This window comes from Leptinotarsa decemlineata, unplaced genomic scaffold (genome assembly GCF_025532065.1).
Source record: "Leptinotarsa decemlineata unplaced genomic scaffold, Ldec_3_MD MMD2_tig00000882_RagTag_RagTag, whole genome shotgun sequence".
NCBI classification, from domain to species: Eukaryota; Metazoa; Arthropoda; class Insecta; order Coleoptera; family Chrysomelidae; genus Leptinotarsa; species Leptinotarsa decemlineata.
Genome location: NW_027412556.1, coordinates 812,833 through 833,496, shown reverse-complemented (window position 1 = coordinate 833,496; position 20,664 = coordinate 812,833). Strand labels below are relative to the sequence as shown.

General features: G+C 32.8%; 3 protein-coding genes across 3 annotated transcripts in view; all 3 read left to right on the top strand.

Annotated features, from left to right (window-relative positions):
• LOC111508830 (inactive dipeptidyl peptidase 10) overlaps nucleotides 1–6,869 on the top strand; it is an 81,709-nt gene extending 74,840 nt beyond the window's left edge. The window contains 1 exon segment of the mRNA XM_074174732.1: nucleotides 44–6,869. Coding sequence (XP_074030833.1) covers nucleotides 44–190 — 147 coding nt within the window. The 3' untranslated portion in view covers nucleotides 191–6,869.
• Nucleotides 6,870–7,562: 693 nt separating this feature from the next.
• Nucleotides 7,563–18,788, top strand: mei-W68 (meiotic W68). Its single transcript, XM_074174733.1, has 6 exons — nucleotides 7,563–7,680; nucleotides 12,829–13,264; nucleotides 14,140–14,283; nucleotides 14,468–14,655; nucleotides 15,275–15,561; nucleotides 18,440–18,788. The coding sequence occupies exons 3-6, from the start codon at nucleotides 14,171–14,173 to the stop codon at nucleotides 18,734–18,736; spliced, it is 885 nt and encodes a 294-aa protein (XP_074030834.1). The 5' UTR covers nucleotides 7,563–7,680; nucleotides 12,829–13,264; nucleotides 14,140–14,170; the 3' UTR covers nucleotides 18,737–18,788.
• Nucleotides 7,706–13,060, top strand: LOC141482233 (uncharacterized). Its single transcript, XM_074175230.1, has 3 exons — nucleotides 7,706–7,918; nucleotides 8,144–10,166; nucleotides 12,836–13,060. The coding sequence occupies exons 1-3, from the start codon at nucleotides 7,872–7,874 to the stop codon at nucleotides 13,058–13,060; spliced, it is 2,295 nt and encodes a 764-aa protein (XP_074031331.1). The 5' UTR covers nucleotides 7,706–7,871.
• Nucleotides 18,789–20,664: the final 1,876 nt, after the last annotated feature.

The window sequence follows — 20,664 nt, the reverse complement described above, 5'->3', positions numbered from 1 at the left end:
ATTGATGAACACACAATCATCCGCTATTTCCTTTATTTTGCAGTGTTATGCCGATGAAGGGCATCAACTAGAAGGCGTAATAGAACACGTTTATAGTTCGATGCAACATTTTTTTGAAGAGTGCCTTAACCTCGACACCGACGAGAAAGTGAAAGAGAGAGAGGAGAAGAAAGAGGAAGCCAAGAAGTAATCACCTGGGGTGATACTGTACGAAGAACGGTCTGTTGGACTGAGCTATGGACGTCCACGTGGCGGAAGCCTAGAAGAAATCTTGATAATGTAGAGTAGGACCGCTTTCTGGACTGATCTCTGGGCAGTGAAGTGGCTACACGGCTGACAGTACATCTTCCCGGATGGCAAATACAATCAATAATCTTGTTTATATCAAATTAGCGCATGATAGTGTGTTGTATCTAGTACATCAGATAAGAGAGACTAATTGTTTACGTTTTTAATGTTACGTTTAGACTGAATGGTGTGTTATGCCCCAGAAAGCAGAGAATGCCTTGGCAATAGTCTTGTAAAAACGTGAATGGAATGTAATTGATATTATCGTAGAAGAGTTTGCAAACCAATAAAACAATAAAAATTATATTGTCATGTTATGTCTGTGCTTTCAGGGTGGTTGAATTTAATTGTATTTATCTGTTCATCGGTACGTTAAATCATTCTATTTCTTCATATTGATGCATCATATTTCTTCGTTCTTTCATTTCATCAAGCACATTTACCGAAATTAAATGAATGCTTCCATTTCAAAACAAGAATAATTCATTGGTAGAGATTCTGGAGTTATAAAAGTTCGTTGACTGCGAATTATTTATCCAGCGATTTGCGTACAGTAGTTTTTTGTCATAAATGTAATCGATTTCTAAAAAAACTACGTATAGCGTTTCGCAAAAATTCACACGCATCCTCAAATGCATATTAAGTTATAAGTTTGAAAATGTCCTTATAGGACGAAACTGCAGTCATTTTAGTTACAAATAAAAGTGGTAAAGAACATGGAAAGTTTTAATTCTCTTTTCTTCAACATAGAAAGTTTAAAATATCTTTTCTTCATTATGGTTTCCTACCACGTAGTAACAGATACATCCATCAATTTACTAAAATTATTTCAGAAGACCGCAAAATGAAGAAAGGAAACTCATATTCAAATTGCGATATCTTGTGATTTTTTAGATGTTCAATATATTCTACAATTGAAAATTTATTGTTTCCATCATACTATTGAGAAAATTGAAATATTAAATGATCATAATACAAGACAAGCCAAGCAATTACTAGTTGAATAGCTTGAATTTGCAGAGAAATCAATATTTCCTCTAGGCATTTAGATATCTAATGATCTTTCAGTAAAATTAAAAATAAATCGAAAAACACAAAAATTCAAATCCGAATCAAAAGTTTTCCTTCTGATTAACATCCTCATCTCTATATTACACTGTTTTGTTTCATTGTTATCACAATTAAATCATCAACTTGTGATAAAATATTAAACTGGTATAGAATAAATCGAAAATGAGCACTTTTCCCAATCACCAGAAATGTAAAACTATTCTCGACGCGTAGTTCACCAACCAAGTCGGCGTCTTCAAGAGATGAGGTTTTTTTTCGTCTTGATAAATATTATTGTCATTAATGATATTGATAATATGCGCTACGTCACAATCAGTCATTGACTAACTGTCATCTATGTTTTTTAACAAATATCAGTCAATCAAAATAAAACAATAACCTTAATGGAGTTTTTACTGATATAATAATAATAACAATTCATTTTTCCAAGAGACATACAATATTTATAACGGGGGAAAAACAATAATTAAAAAAAACTAACTATAACATGAGTACGAACAGAGCACACAAAAAAAGATTAATCAGAACTGAAACTTGAAAAAAATATATAAATATACATACATATTATTTCGAAATATTTATTTCCTTGAATTTATTGGAGCCTCTGGGGACACCCTGCATTTTACTCTATGAAAGAGAGGACATTGGCAGATCAAGATCTTCAGATGATGTGATGCTGGAGGATTTTCCGGGTTTTCCTGCAGCTGAAAAAGCAAATGGGCCACTGGAATCAATGAAGCCCAATGAGCGCCAATTAATTTTTGTTGTTTCATAATTTGTATTACTTTCTTTCTTTATAAGTTTCGCCAAATGCTTATTTGTAAAATTATATGTGAAACTTGCTTAATTATTAAAATGGATAGTTTGAAAACTTTGATTTTCTATAAGAGTTGTGTGATTTCATTCAATTCTCAAAAATGTATTTAAAGGTCCATCAAGGTCTATATCTATCAAGTTTGACTAGCAAATCATCTCTCTAAACGTGATATGATGCATCAATACGAAAATAAAGTTACAAAAATATGTCAAAGGCTTCCTGTTATCTAACAAGAAATCTCAAGAAATTATTGTACTTTCTTCCTGTTTTTTATCGTACAGAAAATGTCAATTATTACTGTTTCAAAGCTAATGATGAGAAAGTAAATGATAAAGTGTAGATGAAGCATCTCAGTCAAATGAATTCAGGTCGTTAAAAAAACATCGAAAGAAGGTGTGAAAAATGAAGTAAAATAAAGCGGCAAGAATGATAATTCTGTTCGGTCAAAGTTGGTAACTGAACCAACCAAAATATTCTTGTACAATCAAGCTATAATGAATAATTAGCGATTTCTTATAGATTATCGGATAATACTGGAAAATATTCCTTAATTGTGAATATACTTTTACTTCAATTCTATTATTTTGCCATTCTACCACTCAGTATGTCCATTGCAAAAAAAATTTCATAAATATCACATTTACCAACATTCTAATATATATTTTCTCCCCAAACTGTTGATGGATTCTTTTGTACGACAAAGTTTGAAATATTTATGATAAATGCATTTCAGATAAGGCTCATTACCAATCATATCATTTGGTGTACAGTTTTGTAATGACATCGATCAGTAGAAAGAGAATCAATAACTAATTATCCTACTCTCTTAAAAAACAAACGAATTCTCATCCTGGTTTCTATGGAAAGGTGTCAAGTTTTACAAAGTGACCTCAAATATCTCACAATCGTCTTACGAAGTAACAGAAAGTGAAAAAGGTTTTCGAAATCAAAAGGAATACAAATTGAATACATTACATCGTCAATATAATTGTAGTAAACTATCTTGTAGAAGAAGCCACATATCTACAAACAAGTCCAGAATGAATTTAACGTCTTTCAAGTTGAGGAATGTATTTCAGATTCTCGTAATATACTTGGTTGAAAATATTGACCAATGAAAATTAACTTTTCTGTTGAACAATATTATTTTTCAACTGTGTCCATCACAAGTGTACCGAGATAATTCTTTATTCGTGATATGATAGACTTCATTTGACTGAGATGAATGAATTTTAAACAATTGTAAAAATTAATTTAAAAGTTAAGCTTCGATTTTAAAGAAATCAATAAAAAGGTTGTGAAAAGTGAATGAAAAACAATATGAGCGATCGATAAATTAAAAATTATAAATAGTGTACATTTTTGCTTAGGTAAATAGAGCTGTGCTTTTCTCACGGCAAAGTGACAATCTATTCCAGTTGTAAGATCAGGAGTTCACGGTTTTTGATTATTTGACAAATAATGTTGCCTTTACACTACACTACTCAGTCAGGTTTTCAATATAATGGAAACCTTGCCAAGAATAAACATAATTCCACATTATTTTTTTTAAATAATAATCTGGGCCAGTGGCTCTATCATACTTTTCAATATTTCGTTTTGGGTAACAAAAAACCGATATGAAATAAAAGTGTTTTTTGTGATACAATAAAGTAAATTTTGTCAGTGAAATATATACCATTAAAAACTTTATTTCAATCTAAAAATCAATTAAAAATATTATATATTATATCAAAAATGAAAATTCTGCAACAGATTACAATGTCTTCAGAAAAACAATACTGGTATATTTTTTCAAAGTTGAATTGTACAAATCCTCACAGTAACAACTTTTACTTTTGATGTTCGAAAAGTTTTCCTTTGGCAAGATGATATTTATCCCTCTGATAGAATGTTTTCGTTGATTATTCAATGATTTGAAATGTTTTGTTATTCATTAGCATTACTTGTTCAGAAACCATTTTCAATGTTTCAAAAAAAACACTGAATTACTTCACAGTCAAGTTGAATTTGATACTCACTATAGGACGTATAAACAAAAGGAGGTGATAATCAACATAACTTCACAAATAATGGAGACTTTGTGTATCTATTTTTGCAGCTATTGCTTCAACAGTTATGTTCAAGTCAGTCAATTCCTACTAATTACCGAAAATCTGGGTTTTCGTGGGTCATTGTAATTGTATTTTCAGTACTTTCAGTACTAATTTCGAGCCATCCAAGTCATAAAGAATTCTCACTGGACAAATAAACTATATCCATCCAACAAACAAAGTAATCCAAACAACCAAAAAAAGATAGATGCGATATCAAAGCTTTCCTTCTTCCAAATCAAAAACTGTCATGAACTCCAAATGAACTTTCAACAGCTTTTATCAAGCTATATCTTTGTATAAATTTGTTACTGTAATTCATCGAATCAATCAAAACTTCTACCGTTTTTAATTTATATGCGTGGTAACTCAACGTTTGTGAATCCATTTCATAACATTGCTAAAATTTGCCTTGATAGCAACATGATATACACTTGACTCATAACTTTGTATTATATTTTTTCATGATTTTTATATTTTTCCACAGTTTTTTGCCACAAACTTCAAAAAAAATCATGAATATCTGTGGGAAGTCAAGTGGATTTTAATGAGATATTTAGACTGTTTTCATTTATCCTTCTTCATTATGTAAATTGAATGAAATTTGTAAAGTTTGGTATTACTAAAATCAAATGAATCTTTGATGACTGATATGAGTAAAACCAAATAATATCTAAAAATCTCCATAGCAAATTGCTCTTACAAATTTTGTACATTAACTAAGTAGGAAGTAAACATGGGTAGTTCTTTAGTACAGGATGATTAATTATGAACATCGTTTTCTTCATTACTTTGAAGGCATATTTCTCAATTATCACAATCAGAATCTAAAAAATGAAAACATTGACATGGTTCTTCAACAAATTGTGAGATTTACTTACTTAACGAGACCTAAATAAATTGAAAGCTATTTTCCAGGAAAGATATGAATATTTGGATGTTTTCATTTCGAAATTATAAGTTTGCAACAAACGCAATTTTGTCACTTTGTTTCATTCATATCAATCAACAATTTAATAAAACTGTGTATGTAATTCAAAAGTTTTTCTAACGTAAATTCCATATCATGTTTGCAATATTTCAATACATGTAATTTCAATACGCATCTTAATTGAATCAATATATTTTATTGCGTGACTGTTTTCATATTTTATAACTAGATGTGACTGATTTTTTTGTGAATTTTAATGAAATATCAAATACTAAATGTTATGATGGTTACAACAAATAAGTTAGTCAAATCCCAGAAGAAATTTCTAAGATGGATTTTGTATGAAAATTATTCAGTATCAACATTGTTTATATTTTTTCAAAATTTCTGTTCACAAATATAATCTCAAAAATTAAAAATACACGCTTCTCAGGCCCATTTTGAGGTACTGAAGTTGAACAATTATTGAATCATTCGTACTTGTGTACGAATAATGGTAAATATTGATGAGAATTCACCATCTTATAATTCGTACTGAGAATACCTATTCATCTATCTGCTTATTCGAAATTTTAGGTGTCTCTCATATTGTTTTGGAAATGTTAATCAATTTCGGTTGAGAGAGTCAACAACGACTTTATCTTGAGTTTTTCCAAATTAGATTAACGCACATTATCGCGAAATATTTTCTATTACGTTAGTATCCGGTTCACGTAAATTTAGCCACAGCGAGATTCTGTCAAATGTGTCAAAAATTTGACATCCCGGAAAAATTCGAATTCGAATTTGAATGAAAGGTGATCGCAAATTATAGTTTCAAACAAAAAAGTTATAACTTTGCCTCTTTACTGGCAAGGAATTTTGGTGAAATTTGTGAAACTCGTGAATGACAAAATTACACCTGAAGTTACTTTATCACATTTTCAACCAAGAAATTTTTCCAATCAGTTACTTACATGTATTCTTTCCATCTTCGAAATATTTTCTGCATATTTGAAGATTGAAACATTTTTTTTATTCTATTGTAATCATCATAACATGTAGGTATTGAATAAATGGATAAATGTTAAACTTTTCTGTCTGTTCAGGAAGAGCCAAGAAATCCCCAATCCAATACGATAAAATATCAATACAGATTTCCAACAAGTTATAAAATCAAATTTTTTCTCAGGTCTTCAAAAATATGAAACAAACAATTTTCCAAATCAATGCAATATTTGACCTACACATGCAGCTTGAATCCAATAATTATTCAGTCCCTTTTGTTAACTCTTCTTTATTTTTGTCGGATAAATCAGAATTGCAGAATATGAAGGGTTGAATGTTGAGTTTTGGAATATAATCAAGTATTTTCTAGTAATTGATTCTGCTTCTAGTAACTTTTATGAATATGTCAATTCATTCCTCATCGATGTTACACAAGAATCAAAAATGATATGGTATCGAATTCTGTTACCTTCCAAAACTGGATTATTATTGTACAGATATTGAATGTTATTATAATATTGAATGAATATGTGCAGAACACCAATAGCAATTAAAATTCTTTTTAATACCTTCATCATTTTAACAATGTTAGATAATCGAATGTAACATGTTTCTGTTTTGTAATAATAAAATATTTAAATAAAAGCAAAAAATGTTTACAATAAATCGTTATTTGAAGAAATTGTTTCAATTCCATGCCCTCCTAAAATTTTAACTCTCTGCTGAATGTCTCTAATAAATGTAACCGTTATTCCATGTTTCACTTTCATTTGAAGTAAGTATACTTGGCCATCAGAACTCGTAATTAACTTATATATGAGTTAACTTGAACCCATGTGAGTTAATGAGTTCCGCGACGGCACCCAAAGATATTTGACAAAAGTTTCTTTGTGCTTCACAAACCACACGCCTAAGAATGCGTTATGGTTGATGACATCTTTTTCCTGAATTCAATGATGAGTTATCGTTGTAAGATCTGCAGAATTAATTTAGAATGCAAATTTCAAAATATATATTACATAACTTCTTACGAATGTGGCTCCATCTGGCGAGTTCAATACAGAAACTTTCACGAGCTTTTATGTGTGTGTTCTGTGGAGGTTATCTGAGGATTTGACAACCCACATAACCTGTATAATTTCTACGCCAACTAAGATTCAAATTCAAATTTTTACTATTCAGAATATGGTCTTATCAATTGTTAGTATTCCAAAATAGTTATGTAGATAGATTATTTATATGTTTTCTTTAGGAATTGTACAACTATTCTGCTGAAAAAAGACATCAAAAATGGACCAAATACTGGTACATAAAGTTCAGAAATCTGGTGGAATTACATCCAAAACTAGCAGATTGGAATATAAAAATATAGCAGTATCCTCTGTTGCTGATTTTTCAAAATCCTGTAATTCGAATTCAGAAAGTTGCAAGAAAAATCAAGCAGAAATCGAAGATTTTTTGGGAAAGTTGGATGCCTCAAAAAAGAATGAGAGGTACATTTTATATGATAATTTTGCAACAATTAGTTGTAGATATACATTGCTATCTATAATTCTTGACTCTTATTTATTATCACGTTGTATATGGTGGAATTTCTCTTCTGCATAGATAATAACTACTAATTAGAAGGTATAGACAGATATATTGAAAAGTAACTGTAAAAGTATGAACAGTAGATAGAGGTATGCCTTCAGGAAATACAATGGATTTTTGTCAGCGCTACTACTTGAAGTAGGTATATTTCACAGAACATATACCCTTGAATACCTCTTTAAAACTAAAATATATTGATGATATCAAGGTTTGTATTGAGCTTATTGTCAAAAACATGAAGTTTGGAATACTTCAGCTCTTTCTCAATGATCTCGTATAACTCCAAAAAATATTTAAACATCTAACGGAACAAATTTTTCTAGTAATTTTATTAATCATAATCATTTTTTATTCTCCTGATAGAGACAAACTGGCTAAGAAGGTTATCTTAGGTGGGAGCGAAAATATTATTGGAAGAAACAGCAGCAGAGAAAATTATTTGAATCAAACCCAAGCCATTAGTGTACCAAGAATGGGAGCTGCTGATATAGAAACCTTTTTCAAAGTTAAAAAAAGAACAGAAAATAGTTTAAAAGTGCACAAAAACATTACTGAAGAATCTTCAAAGAAAAATAATAGAAAACGAAATTGGGATAGTTCTTCCGAGGATGAGAATCCCAACACCACTTTCTCTCCAGAAAGACGAAAGAGAATCAAACAAACAATGTCTAAAGGAAAGGAAAACGGTAATGGGGATATTAAAGAAATGTTCGAAAACCTTAGAAAGTCATATTTCATTAAAAAGGGTCTGACTTATGATGATGTTGAATTATCAAAGTCAAACAAATTAGAAAATAGGAGTAACTCTAATACCGATCCGAAAGACTTATTGAGGAAGTGTCAAAGTGTCGAATCTGTACCGTGTAATAAAATTCAGAATCAGTTCAACAGCATGCCTTTTACGACAAACGAATACAAGTCAGCTAAAAGAAGAGTCGAAGATGAAAAACTGAGTTTCAACGAATTTATAACAAAATTTTTCAAGAATCTCGATGACAAAAATATACTCGAAACTAACACTAAGAAAGATGAAGATTGTAAATCGAGCAAGCTCAATGAAGTTCCAACTAGGAACTCCACTGTTGAGAAACCAATTTTGGAGGTAATAGAGAGTTTGAAACAAAATAAAAAAAATTCTCAGTCGGAGTTCTGTTCAAAGGAAAGACAAAGTGTTGCAGAGAAATGCTTGGGAGATAGCTCAGTGCCCCAAATAGATCCTTTAAAGGTAAGGGTTGAACCTTGTGATGATAGAAAACATAATTCTGTTAAAACACAAAGGCAGTATTTAATGAAAGATTACTTGCCCAGGGAAGGAAATAGAATCCCACTTCTGACACCAAAAACTTTATTAAGACAGTGTAGTGGAAATAATCATCCATCAGAAAAAGATATAAAGCGGACTGAAGGTCAGTTGACAATTGATGATATGTTAGAAATGTTGAGAAGAGAAAAACATAGTAGGGACAGGAAAACCTTAATGGAGGTTTCGAATAATGATAATTCAGTGGACTCAATTCTGGCCTCTCTTCAGCCAAGATCGCATGATACCCAGGAAGCTAGTTATATTGATTCACAATGTGATATACTGATGAGTTCATCGAAGTCCAAAATAACAAATAACAAGCTATCTGGTCTGTTCAATGCAAACGTGAACAATATTCATAATAGAAATGATTATCTTGATATTTCCCAGCAAAGCTCCTCAAATTGTGAAAGCAAATCTGAAGAAAGTATCGATTTTGCTATGTATCTTTCTGCAGATTATAATACTGATGCTAAACCCAGAACTCCACAGAGAAATCTAAATGTATCAGGAGGTAAACTCAACTGTGAGAAAACAAATATTTGTACTCTTAAAGAAAAGTCTTTTTCAAATGGTGAAAAGCTGCCTTTAGTCTGTGTAGCATCTGAGTCTAGTGAAAGAGCTTTCAAAATACCCAGTGTTAAATTTCTGAAAGACGTTTTGGGAGAAGGATCCAAGAGTTATGATGAAAAATATGATGGTAACAACACTGTTGTGGAACAACGTGAAAGATCTTCGTTCAATACAGCTGTAGATGACACGATAATAATCCACTCCAGCTCTTCAGAATCCTGTGAGAAAACTCTTTTTGGAGCCACTCAGAATAGCACAATCGTCGATAGTTCTGCGAAAGACAATAAAACAGTGGTCGAAAGTAAAAACTGTGACAGTTTACTGGATGATGATGAAATTAACACAATTCTAACAGAGAATTATGAGAAATTTAGAAGACGTAAACAAATGGAAATTGAAAAATGTGGGAGTGAGCTGAACGTTTTTCTTGAAAAACTTGCACAACAAACTGCCAAGGAGCCAAAGAAATTTATTCAAAGCGATATAGGAAAGGAAGACTGCGGATATATGGTAAGTTTATGAGTCAAAACTAAAGTTATATGATATCAAAACAAGTTCTATGAGGGAAAACTATTTTCCGGGGTTTTTGGCCGTCATGTTCAGGTTTTATGCCTAACGTTTCGTCTACTACTGCGGTAGACATCAAAGGTTATTTCGTAATTGTTGCAGTGCTCGAGTTGGTCCTATCTTGTTCCAAACACATTTACTACGATGTTGGTGTTCAACTATGGTCTTATTATTATTTATTAGTAGGCAAGGCTTGGTTTCTCTTAATTGGATTACCTGATCTTGTTTGTGTACCTCTAAAGGCAGGTAGCCAGACTTTTATTGATGTTCATTGCCTCTTGGTTTCTATTGAAACTATCCCTATCTTTTTGTCTGTAATATTTTCAACATAGGGAAGGGAAGCTTTTCCCTTGACCAGCCTAGCTGGGTTATTTTGGACTGCAGACCACTGCCGAAAAACCAGGAGAAAAATTTATCTGCATAATGCAAGTTTGAACAAAATAAAGTTGAGTTTAATTCATGACTTTTTCAAATTCACTTTGAAAAGTATTCAAATTGATGTTACAAATGTTGGTTCCAATTTTTAAAGGGATTTTTTTCTAATTCACATATTGGCAACATCGCCTATATCAATTTGAACTAATTTATACGTACCTAGATTTACTACTTTAAAAAAGGAAAATTATCTTTATAAATCAATAATTAAAGGCAAAATATAAATTATAGTTTCAATACCACCTCCACAAGTCCCAAAACACCAGTTGTTTTGTTTATTTATTTATATAGAGGTGCAAAATTTCGTTTCAATATGGTATTCTCTCTACAAAAAAGATCCATCAGATATTTATGCAAGGCTAGCTACAGGTATTCAGCCGCCCATTATTTATGAAGCAAAAAATTCTGACCTTAGTATTGTTTTTATTTTGGAAACAGTGTGTCTTATCCACAAAAAATATAAAAATCAATTTAGTAACACCTCAACTTATAGTACACGTCAGTCTTACTCCGTTTCCCTTCTCTAGCCCTTACACAAAATTCTATTATTTTCAATAGCAAGAAGTTATTTAACCACCTTCCCATAAATTTAAGGCGAATATATAATGAAAAGAAATTCAGAAAGAAAGTGAAAGAATTCCTTGTTGGGAGGCCCTATTATAGTGTGGACGAATTCTACCAAGGCTCTATCGAGTAATTGGCATGTAGCTTTGTGTAAACAAGTTATTGAAACCAACACGAAATGGCTATCAATGTTCATTATGCAGCATTATATATTTACATTTACCTAATATTCATAAATTCATGTACTCTAATTGTATCTGTTCAACTGGACTTAATATTGTTCTGTCCATACTCTGTCCATACTCTGCTCTTGTCTCTAAGCATTATTTTATAGTTATATTTGTTAATTGTCCCATATACATGTTTTACTTTACTATACTTTGCCAATAAGATGTTCATATCTTGGGTAATAAAGCATATTTTGATTTGATAGGTTAGGTGCACAAAATGTCTTATGTCCACAGAATGTCTCGGAACTCGGAACAGACTCGGGACTTTTTGTATCTTCAATGGCCAGAGTTTCAAACCACTCATATATATATATAATATATATATAATATATATATATATATATATATATATATATAATATAATATATAACTCTATATACTCTATATATATATATATATATATATATATATATATATAATCTTCTGTATGATTTGAAGTGCTTCTTCGACAAGAACGTTGGTGTAGAGGCTTTCCACGTCGAAACTGATCAGTTGATCCTCCTCTTTGACTTCGATTTCACCTAGTAGTTCAACGAAATGTCTTGAATTTTCCACAAAAGATGATGTTTCACCTTGCAATGGTTTTATTTATTGGTAGTAAAAACCTGGATAAGTTCTGAATGGCTGAATCTCTGGAGCTAATGATCGGTCTGAGCGGAACATCCTTTTTGTGGATTTTGGGTAGTCCATACAAGTGAGGTGGCTCACTGTGGTACGGTGTTAGCAATGATCGCTCTTTTTCCGAAAAATAGACTTGGTGTTTTCTCAAAGTCTGGTACAACTTCCTTTCAATTGATGCAGTTGGGTCTCTTACGATCTTCGTGTATTTTCCTTTCTGAAGCACCCCTTCAATCTTCTGTTCGTAGAGATCAGTATCCATCACAACTGTAGCGTTTCCCTTATCTGCAGGTAAGATCTTGATGGTGTTGTCTCTACGTAGCCCGTTCAGGGCTCTTCGTTCTTCATTGCTGACGTTAGCAGTTGGAACTGGTTCTCGATCTAGCTGTTCTCTGATTTTCCATCTGAATTCTTCTGCCTCGATCTGACCCATCAGGGAACTGGTGGGTTCTACTGCAGTTATTATTTCCAAAATGGGCACAAATGTTGGTGCAATGGCGAAGTTTAGACCTTTCCTCAACAAAGATTCCTCTACGTTCGTTCGTACTATTTCGAGCATCTTTCTGAACTGACCTCAAGCTTATTACCTCATATTACATACATAATATTTCAAAATGTTCATATCGCATTATTTATAGATTTTGTAAATACATTTCAACTTGTTTTTCAACCTAACCCTGACATTTGCTGTGCCTTGTGTTGATCGTTTTGCAATAAAATCATTATTATTATTATTAAATAACTAATTTGTTTGCTAGGTTGAAGAAATTGAAGAAAGTGCAGCAACCAGCCAATACTATGAATGAAAACATGAATTTGAAAGAGCTCCTCAAGAAAATGACTCAAGATTTTGTAGAACCTTCGCAACCGTTTGTGAGGTCTAAAAGTGTGAGTTCTGTATCCACTTCGTCATCGTATGTCACCGACGATGCCCGATCCGAGACTTATCTACAGGTTCTACAGAACTACCCGTTCCCCAACAGAGACTGAGGAAGGGATTGAACGAGATTTTGAAAGATAAGTCTTTGTACTGCGAGGAAAGCCAAATGTTTCACAAGGAGTACGACAAAGACGAGATAAAAAAGAAAATACAGAGTATCTTTCTGAATGTTTTCGAGGACTTGACAAACGGGGGAAGGCGTCTTTAGAACTGAGAAGACAGACATTGACCAATTGCGTATTCAAAAACGGAAGGTAATATCCCAAATAATAGAAACATTGACCAGTTGAAATCATATCCCAGAAACAAAGCCTTTGTGAATCAATGCCAGACCTCGGTATGTCAAACTGCCATAGATTCCTTCAGTGATGCTAGGCTGAACTGTGAATGCATTGCCCAACCCGACTGTCCTTAAACCACAAGCTTGAGTGAAGGCTTTGATGTCCCCCTTGATAACGATGCTTTGTTTATAGCTTTGTTACAGACACCAAGAAGAAGTTCTTCTATCTTCGACATTTGCATATTCAGGTTTGTTCTTTGAGGATGGTTCTGTAAGGGTGGTTCATCCTAGCACCACTGATGAGACCTATAGTGGATCATGACACAAACACATGACATCACCAGTCTCTCTGCGCGAACAAATAAGTCTTATAGTCAATTTCCCCGCAATAGAAAGATTGTACACCAGGCGCTTACAGATTTATTTTACAAATCCCACTTCTGACACCACTTGTAACAAATTAAATAATTAACTGTCTCAGACGAATTTATTTGCAACAATATTTCACTAATCACAAACTAATTTATTTACAACACTTAGCAACTAACGCTTAATTTATTTCCACTGTTTGAATTTCTTGTTTAGCCGCTCGAAAAACTTTCTGAACTGCCCTCTTGGGTCGGGAAGCCGAGATTATATAATGTAACGGTTCTTTCTAGAAATCTGTAGTCGGTTAGGTACTCGTCTACTACAGTTTTGGTTGATACAAAATAATATCTTTGTCTTTACGAATAGTGAGGGGTTGATTATGAAATGGGACAGAAAAAAAACAAAATAAAACCCACAAGACAATTCTAGTCAGTGCTATTCTAATAGTTGAAAATGTGGACACGCTTTGTGTGATTTCAGGTTACAGTTCAAGCCAAATGACGAAATAGCGATGTCTGTTATCAAATCCAATGTACAGCGAAGTAGGGCCAAATTTAAACTGATTTTGTGTATTCTCAAGAAAATTCAAACCCTTTTAGAGACGAATACAAAGTTAACAAAGAGGTGAGTGCTTTATAGCAGTCATTATGATGGCGTTTAGTCAGGAAGTTTCAGTGACCAATGAGAATTGATCTGCAACAAATATTCAACTTGGAAGATATTACTTAATATCACCATAAATGATAATTATGTTTATTTATAGTTCAAACATATAACAACATGAATATTCCCTTTTCAAATGTTTCAGAGAGCTGTATTACCAACTGAAATCGCTTATAGGAGATCAGAGAGTAACGGATAGAGCTATAAATGCCATAAGTTGTCTCTTAGATGTTGGAATGTGGGCCCTCAATATTGTGGCTCAAAAAGGACTCGTCTTTGGAAATTTGAAAATACTCTTGGCTTCCGGGGAAATTTTGAATTGCAACGTTCCAGGTATTTGATTGTAGCCGATCATCTAGTTAGAAATACAATGAATCGTTTAGGAAATATTAATATGACTTCAATACATGAAATTTGCCTTTTGTTTCCAAAAATTATCCATAGATGGCGCCACGGGAACGTGGCATCAAGATAAATTCGCCTTCCAATACCCCAGAATCAGCGGCAGCTTAGGTGTTAGCGATATAGACTGTTTGGAGCATGTTTTAAAAAAGAAAGTGTGGTTGAAAATTATTCGTGGAGGTTTTAGGTGGATGATTTCTCCTGAAATCAGGGAAGGCCTTACTCGTTCATTGTCCTGCTTAAAATTGTGTAATATCATACCTACTGCGCCACATTTCAATAAAATTGAGTTTTTGACGAATTGCTTTCATATTTTCCAAAAAAACCTCAGTATCATTCATTTCTATAAGGAAATTATTCAGTCAGACTGATGAAGCTGTAGTGAAACGCGTCTTAAATACATTTTATATTGTGAAAATTGTATTATCGTGTCAGTTTACATTCTTTGAAGTATACTACTATCGTGGATAGATATTTATCCCTATAAGTGTTGCTAGATTAGCCTCTACATTTGAATAGTGAATAGCTAATTGAATAAAAATTATTGCAGGTACTCTGATTCCTCAAGACGTTAATGAAATCATCGAGCTTCATTCGTCAGCCTACTTCATCCTCGTGATTGAAAAAGAATCCATATTCCATAAGCTGATAGAAGAAAATTTGCCCAACAAATTGACCAGGCCCTTCATAATGATCACGGGAAAAGGTTTCCCAGACCTGAATACTCAGTTGTTCCTCAGAAGACTGTGGGTTGCTATGTCGATACCTGTTTTTATACTAGTTGATGCGGATCCTGATGGGATCAGTATCATGCTGAACTATAGGTTTGGTTCGGTGGTAAGTAGTTTGGTGATTTTTGGACATTCAAAATTTGAGACGTTTAAATATAGAAGAAATCATGAATCTAAATGGATACATGCATATTGGACACATTTAAAACATTTTCTACCATCAAGAAATCTGGTGTCATGATAATTTCAAGCCGTTGTCTTTCTCCAAGTCATATTTCACAAATATACATAACTCATACCTACATCACAAAAATCGTTGACATGAATTATATAAAGCAAAGGTCCAAGAATAGAGCCTTGTGGTACTCTTATAGAGTTGTCCAACTTCCTGTTTCATACTAATCTGTATCTATGAAGATAATCTTCAAGTCATGGGTAATTTAGTGTGAAAGCTATTTTTCGGGGTTTTTGACCTTGGTTTACACGGCTAAAAGGGTTTCATTATCAACAAGATCGAATACTTTACTGCGATCTGAGAAATTCTTACAGTTTGTGTTCTCATATCAAGACTAGATGAGAATCATTGAGGCTGAAAAAACAATTTATCTTCAACCCTTGGACTATTTGTTCAGCAACAAGAAACATACACATGAATACTTCATTTTGAAGTGAAATTGACAGATGAAACTTTCAAGATGGCGACTGGTCACACAATAGTATGGAGGCCAGGTATACCTATGGTATACCTGGTATGGTCGCCAGTAATACCTTTTTCTTTGGAATCTTTTCGGGTATTTCCATGTTATGATTTTGCATGAAATCAACAATATCTGCTTTTTTGTGTTATTGTTTGGTATTGTAGTCAATAACCGAGAATGATACGAAGCGTTATCCATAACAATAAACGAGTTTGGAGGAATATTTGGTCACCGAACCAGGTTTTGAATAAAGCCGCAGTCATATCTTTATGGTAATCAGCAAACGAATCTTTTACATTTTTGTCCGACAGAAGCAAATCGTTAGGTACGAAACCACTTTCAACAAAACAAATATCAGTTTGGTGTTAGGGTAATTGATCTCAAAAAAGTATTCAAAAATCGGTTTGCAAACCCACTCACTACCTCACCTAACCCCACGAACACACGGCACTAATAAAGAAATATTGTGAAACGGCCAAATAATTAGTATTCAGCCAGTCCAGCTAGCCGAGCCTTCATTCCTCAACTACATTTGACAGCACGTTTACTAACTATTTGGGCGACTAGGGCCACAGGCAAGAAATGTTTATGACTGTACTCTTATTTTTATTGCCGTTCCAATTGGGAATGGATAGACTATACCTTCCTACTAGTAAAACCGAAAACTAAATGTGGATGTTCTAAAAACAGTTATTTCCAATGAACTCAACGAAATCGAATCTTGGTGTAACTCAAATAATCTTTGTTTCAATGTGGAAAAAACTAATATAATTACCTTCAAATTCGAAAACTTGGTCTTAGGAACACATCAAGTAGAAAACAAAACGAGCACTAAATTCCTGGGTATACACATTGACAGAAAGTTAGGGTTTGAGGAACATATAACGTCCTTGAAAAAAAGACTAGCATCGGGCTGTTATGCTATTAGAGTAGTGACAAACGAGCTTGGTACAGCTATTGGCAGAAACACATATTTTTCACTCATAGAATCCCATATTAGATACGGACTACCCTTTTGGGGTTTTTGTAGGAAAACCTTATGGAATTCTGTGTTCATTCTACAAAAAAGAGCAATGCGTTATTTGTACAAGGCCAAAGCAAGGGATCACTGTAGACCACTATTTGTCAAGCATCAAATTCTTACGCTTACATGCCTTTTCATTATGGAGACTGTATGCTTGATTCACAACAGACATTTATCGAATGATAACCCATTAAATCCCAGGCACACCAGAAATAACTGCCATATCTCCCTGCCAATACCTAGGTCGACTCAAATTAAAAATTCAATAATATACGAAAGCAAAAAAATGTACAATCATTTGCCTGAACATTTTAAAGCAATCGGAAATAAAAAAAAATACAGGAAGGAGATAAAAGTATTTCTCATTTCAAAAGCGTATTATGACCTGCAGGAATATTACAATGACCATTTTTAATCATTTATATTTGCATAAAGATATAGGTATCAACTTCATGTCTAGATATTGTTTTGTAATCAGTTTCGAATATATGTGAGTGAATGTCATCATTCTATTTGTCATGGTTGTGTTTATTTATATAGACATTTTATTTATACATATGTGTGTGTATATGTGAGTATATATGTGTATATGTGAGTATATATGTGTGTATATATATATATATATATATATATATATATATATAATATATATATTATATTATATATGTATATATATGTATATATAATTATTCATCTTTTCATTTTATACATTTTATATTTTTATATTTTCATTTTTTTTCTCTCATATGTATTGGACACAGTGGATATCCACTTCATTGTTATCTACTCACTTTGTCATTAAGAATAATTATTCTTGGACAATAAAGTACAGTTTGATTTGATTTGATTTGATTTGATATTCTAACTGAACAATGCTGTTCATTGTCCTACTGACATTTTTTGTCGTTTTAATAAACAAATAATAACTTAACAAACCTTATCAGGTTGTTGGAATCACCATATGGCAGATAAAAAGAATTATTTCTAGATATATCACTGTTAATGTGTTTGTTTTCAGGAAATTATTAAATGCTCCGCCATTTTGTAGTAAGTGAAGATATTGACTTCATATTTAATTTTTTCCCAGATGGCCCCCCAGTCGTTGACCGGTTCAAAAATTGAAAGGGGGGGGCACTGAAGAAATGCACTGTATAATAAATTATTGACAAGAACTTCTGCCACCCTTCTCTACTTCTTTTACTAAAAAAAATTTTTCCTGCCAGAGTAAATTCTTCTGAATTACATTTACGATTTTTTTGTAGAAGAATGCCCATGTCTCTCATCATTTGGCGGTGCCGAAAGCAAAATGGCTGGGAGTTTTTCCTTCTGAATTGCGGAATTTCAGTAACAACATTCAACCTTTGAGCGAAAGAGAAGTAAAACTCGCTGAGGATCTACTGAAGACTCCCTACATGGCCGAGAATCCAGAAATAGTCAGGGAGCTGAAAGTGCTCATAGAAAAAAAGCGCAAAGCCGGAATTGAAGGACTCATCAAAAGTAATGTCTTTCTAAGCGAAGTGTATTTCCCAGCAAAGTTCTTCAGCCACGATTTTATTTGAGGTTGTCTGGGAGTAAGCATAGTTGAATTGAAATATAACAATTATTGAAAAAGTTTTGTTTCATTTTGTTAGGGAAAGAGTTATACAGTGTGTTCATACTCAAGTCGGCGCTATTACTAATTTCTTCATTATTGAAGATAAGAGTATTTCAAAAAATTTATTTTTTTCACCCTGTATACTGTAGACCCTGTAGACACCCTGTATACTCTTAGCGTTAAAACTGTTGCAGTCTTTACTAACCGGGGGATGACTATATATTATTCATAACAACATAACTCCAACATTCATAACGTTCATCGTGGAGTTCCCCAAGGATCCGTGTTAGGTCCTCTTCTGTTTATTTTGTATGATTTGCCATTACATGTCGACATTGCGGACACGTTTCTTTATGCAGATGATTCCTCATTTATAGTTAGATCAAGAAATCCCAGTATATTAGAAGTAACTAACGAGAGAATCACAAGAAAAATGTGAACAATATTTCAATTCGAATGTGTTGAGTTTGAACGAAGATAAAACAAAAAAAATTGATTTTAACAAAATGAAAATGACAATAGTGTGCACCTACTTATGTTATTATTCATTTTTTAGTTTCGTTTGCTATAAAAAGCGTGTTTTTTGTCTTTTAAACTATATTTATTTTATCTAAACTTTGGGATCAATCAGCGGTATATTGTTTAGAAAAATTACCATTAATATTTTCCGATTCAGGAGAGGGAGCCTGAAAATCAGCTACCAAGGCAACAGGCGCGCAATGTAAGGTTACAAATGAGGCAGCACGCGCTTGTGTTAGTGAAAAAAAATACTTTTTTCACATTAAGAAATACATTTAAAGAGAGTTCGAATTATATCAAGGAATTATATCAGCGCCATCTGCCAGCGAATAGATCAAGTAATAATGTCGATATTTTAGGGCGATTACGTACAACGCCATCTACCCGCGGATAAATCAAGCAATAATATCGATAATTCTTCTTGAGCTTAAGAGTTATAAACATACGTACAGGTGAAGCTAATAAAAGCGTGTTAGTTAATTAATGAAATTAATCAATTACTAAGAAGCAAGATCATTAGAACGGCTAAAATGAATTTGGTGAATACTGAAAATCAATTCAGAGCATTTTACGGAAAAATATATAGTACTCTTCCGCAAGAGTGGGAAAACTTTCCAATTGAAAAACTTGAATTTGAGGTGAAGCCAAGCCAAGCATTCTACAAAATGAATGTTGTCTTTGGAGCACTTTGGAAAATTTAACAATTCAATGAAATGGCACCTCTGTAGCTAAGTTTTCTTATATTCTAAATATGGTTTAATAGTGTGTTGTACATTTTTTGTTTGACGTATATTGTGAAGACCAATAAATTCTTATATTATCTTGAAGCATATGTAGTGTGTCAAAAAAATGTCGACCGTGCTCTCAAACGATATAATGTTGTTTCACATTCGAAGTGGACGAAAAAAAAAATTACAGTGCCAGCGTATTTCGAAGCAAATCGTGAAAATTCCATACGACATTGCATGAGAGGCAGTATTTGAACAAAACCGGGTATCACATGGATATCCAATTCATGACCATTTCAAATATTGGACATGAAATGGATATCTAACAGACTTGGAATGGATACCCTTCAGTGGATATCCGTTTAACACCCATAAGGTATCCAAATAATATATATCTTATGACCATCCAGGTAGGTGAGCTACCGATGTTTATAGGAAATATTTTGGGAATGCGTTGGTGTGTTATCTGAGGTGGTAGTCTTATATTTTGGGTTTTATTGAATATTTTCTCATTAGTCAATGGGCTATGCTTGAAGACTGGCACTAAACAAATCTAAAGAAATGAACTTTCAATGTTCAAGCCAGTCTCGAATATACCTACACCCCGTAGGTTGAATGAACTGACGTCTATCAGAAAACAACTACT

Coding starts and splice junctions, on each gene's coding strand:
- LOC141482233 (XM_074175230.1), top strand. CDS start 7,872: ATGCCTTCAGGAAATACAATGGATTTTTGTCAGCGCTACTACTTGAA. Junction 7,919..8,143: donor TGTCAGCGCTACTACTTGAA/GTAGGTATATTT, acceptor TTCTCCTGATAG/AGACAAACTGGCTAAGAAGG. Junction 10,167..12,835: donor AGGAAGACTGCGGATATATG/GTAAGTTTATGA, acceptor GCTAGGTTGAAG/AAATTGAAGAAAGTGCAGCA.
- mei-W68 (XM_074174733.1), top strand. CDS start 14,171: ATGTCTGTTATCAAATCCAATGTACAGCGAAGTAGGGCCAAATTTAAA. Junction 14,284..14,467: donor AATACAAAGTTAACAAAGAG/GTGAGTGCTTTA, acceptor CAAATGTTTCAG/AGAGCTGTATTACCAACTGA. Junction 14,656..15,274: donor TTTGAATTGCAACGTTCCAG/GTATTTGATTGT, acceptor AAATTATTGCAG/GTACTCTGATTCCTCAAGAC.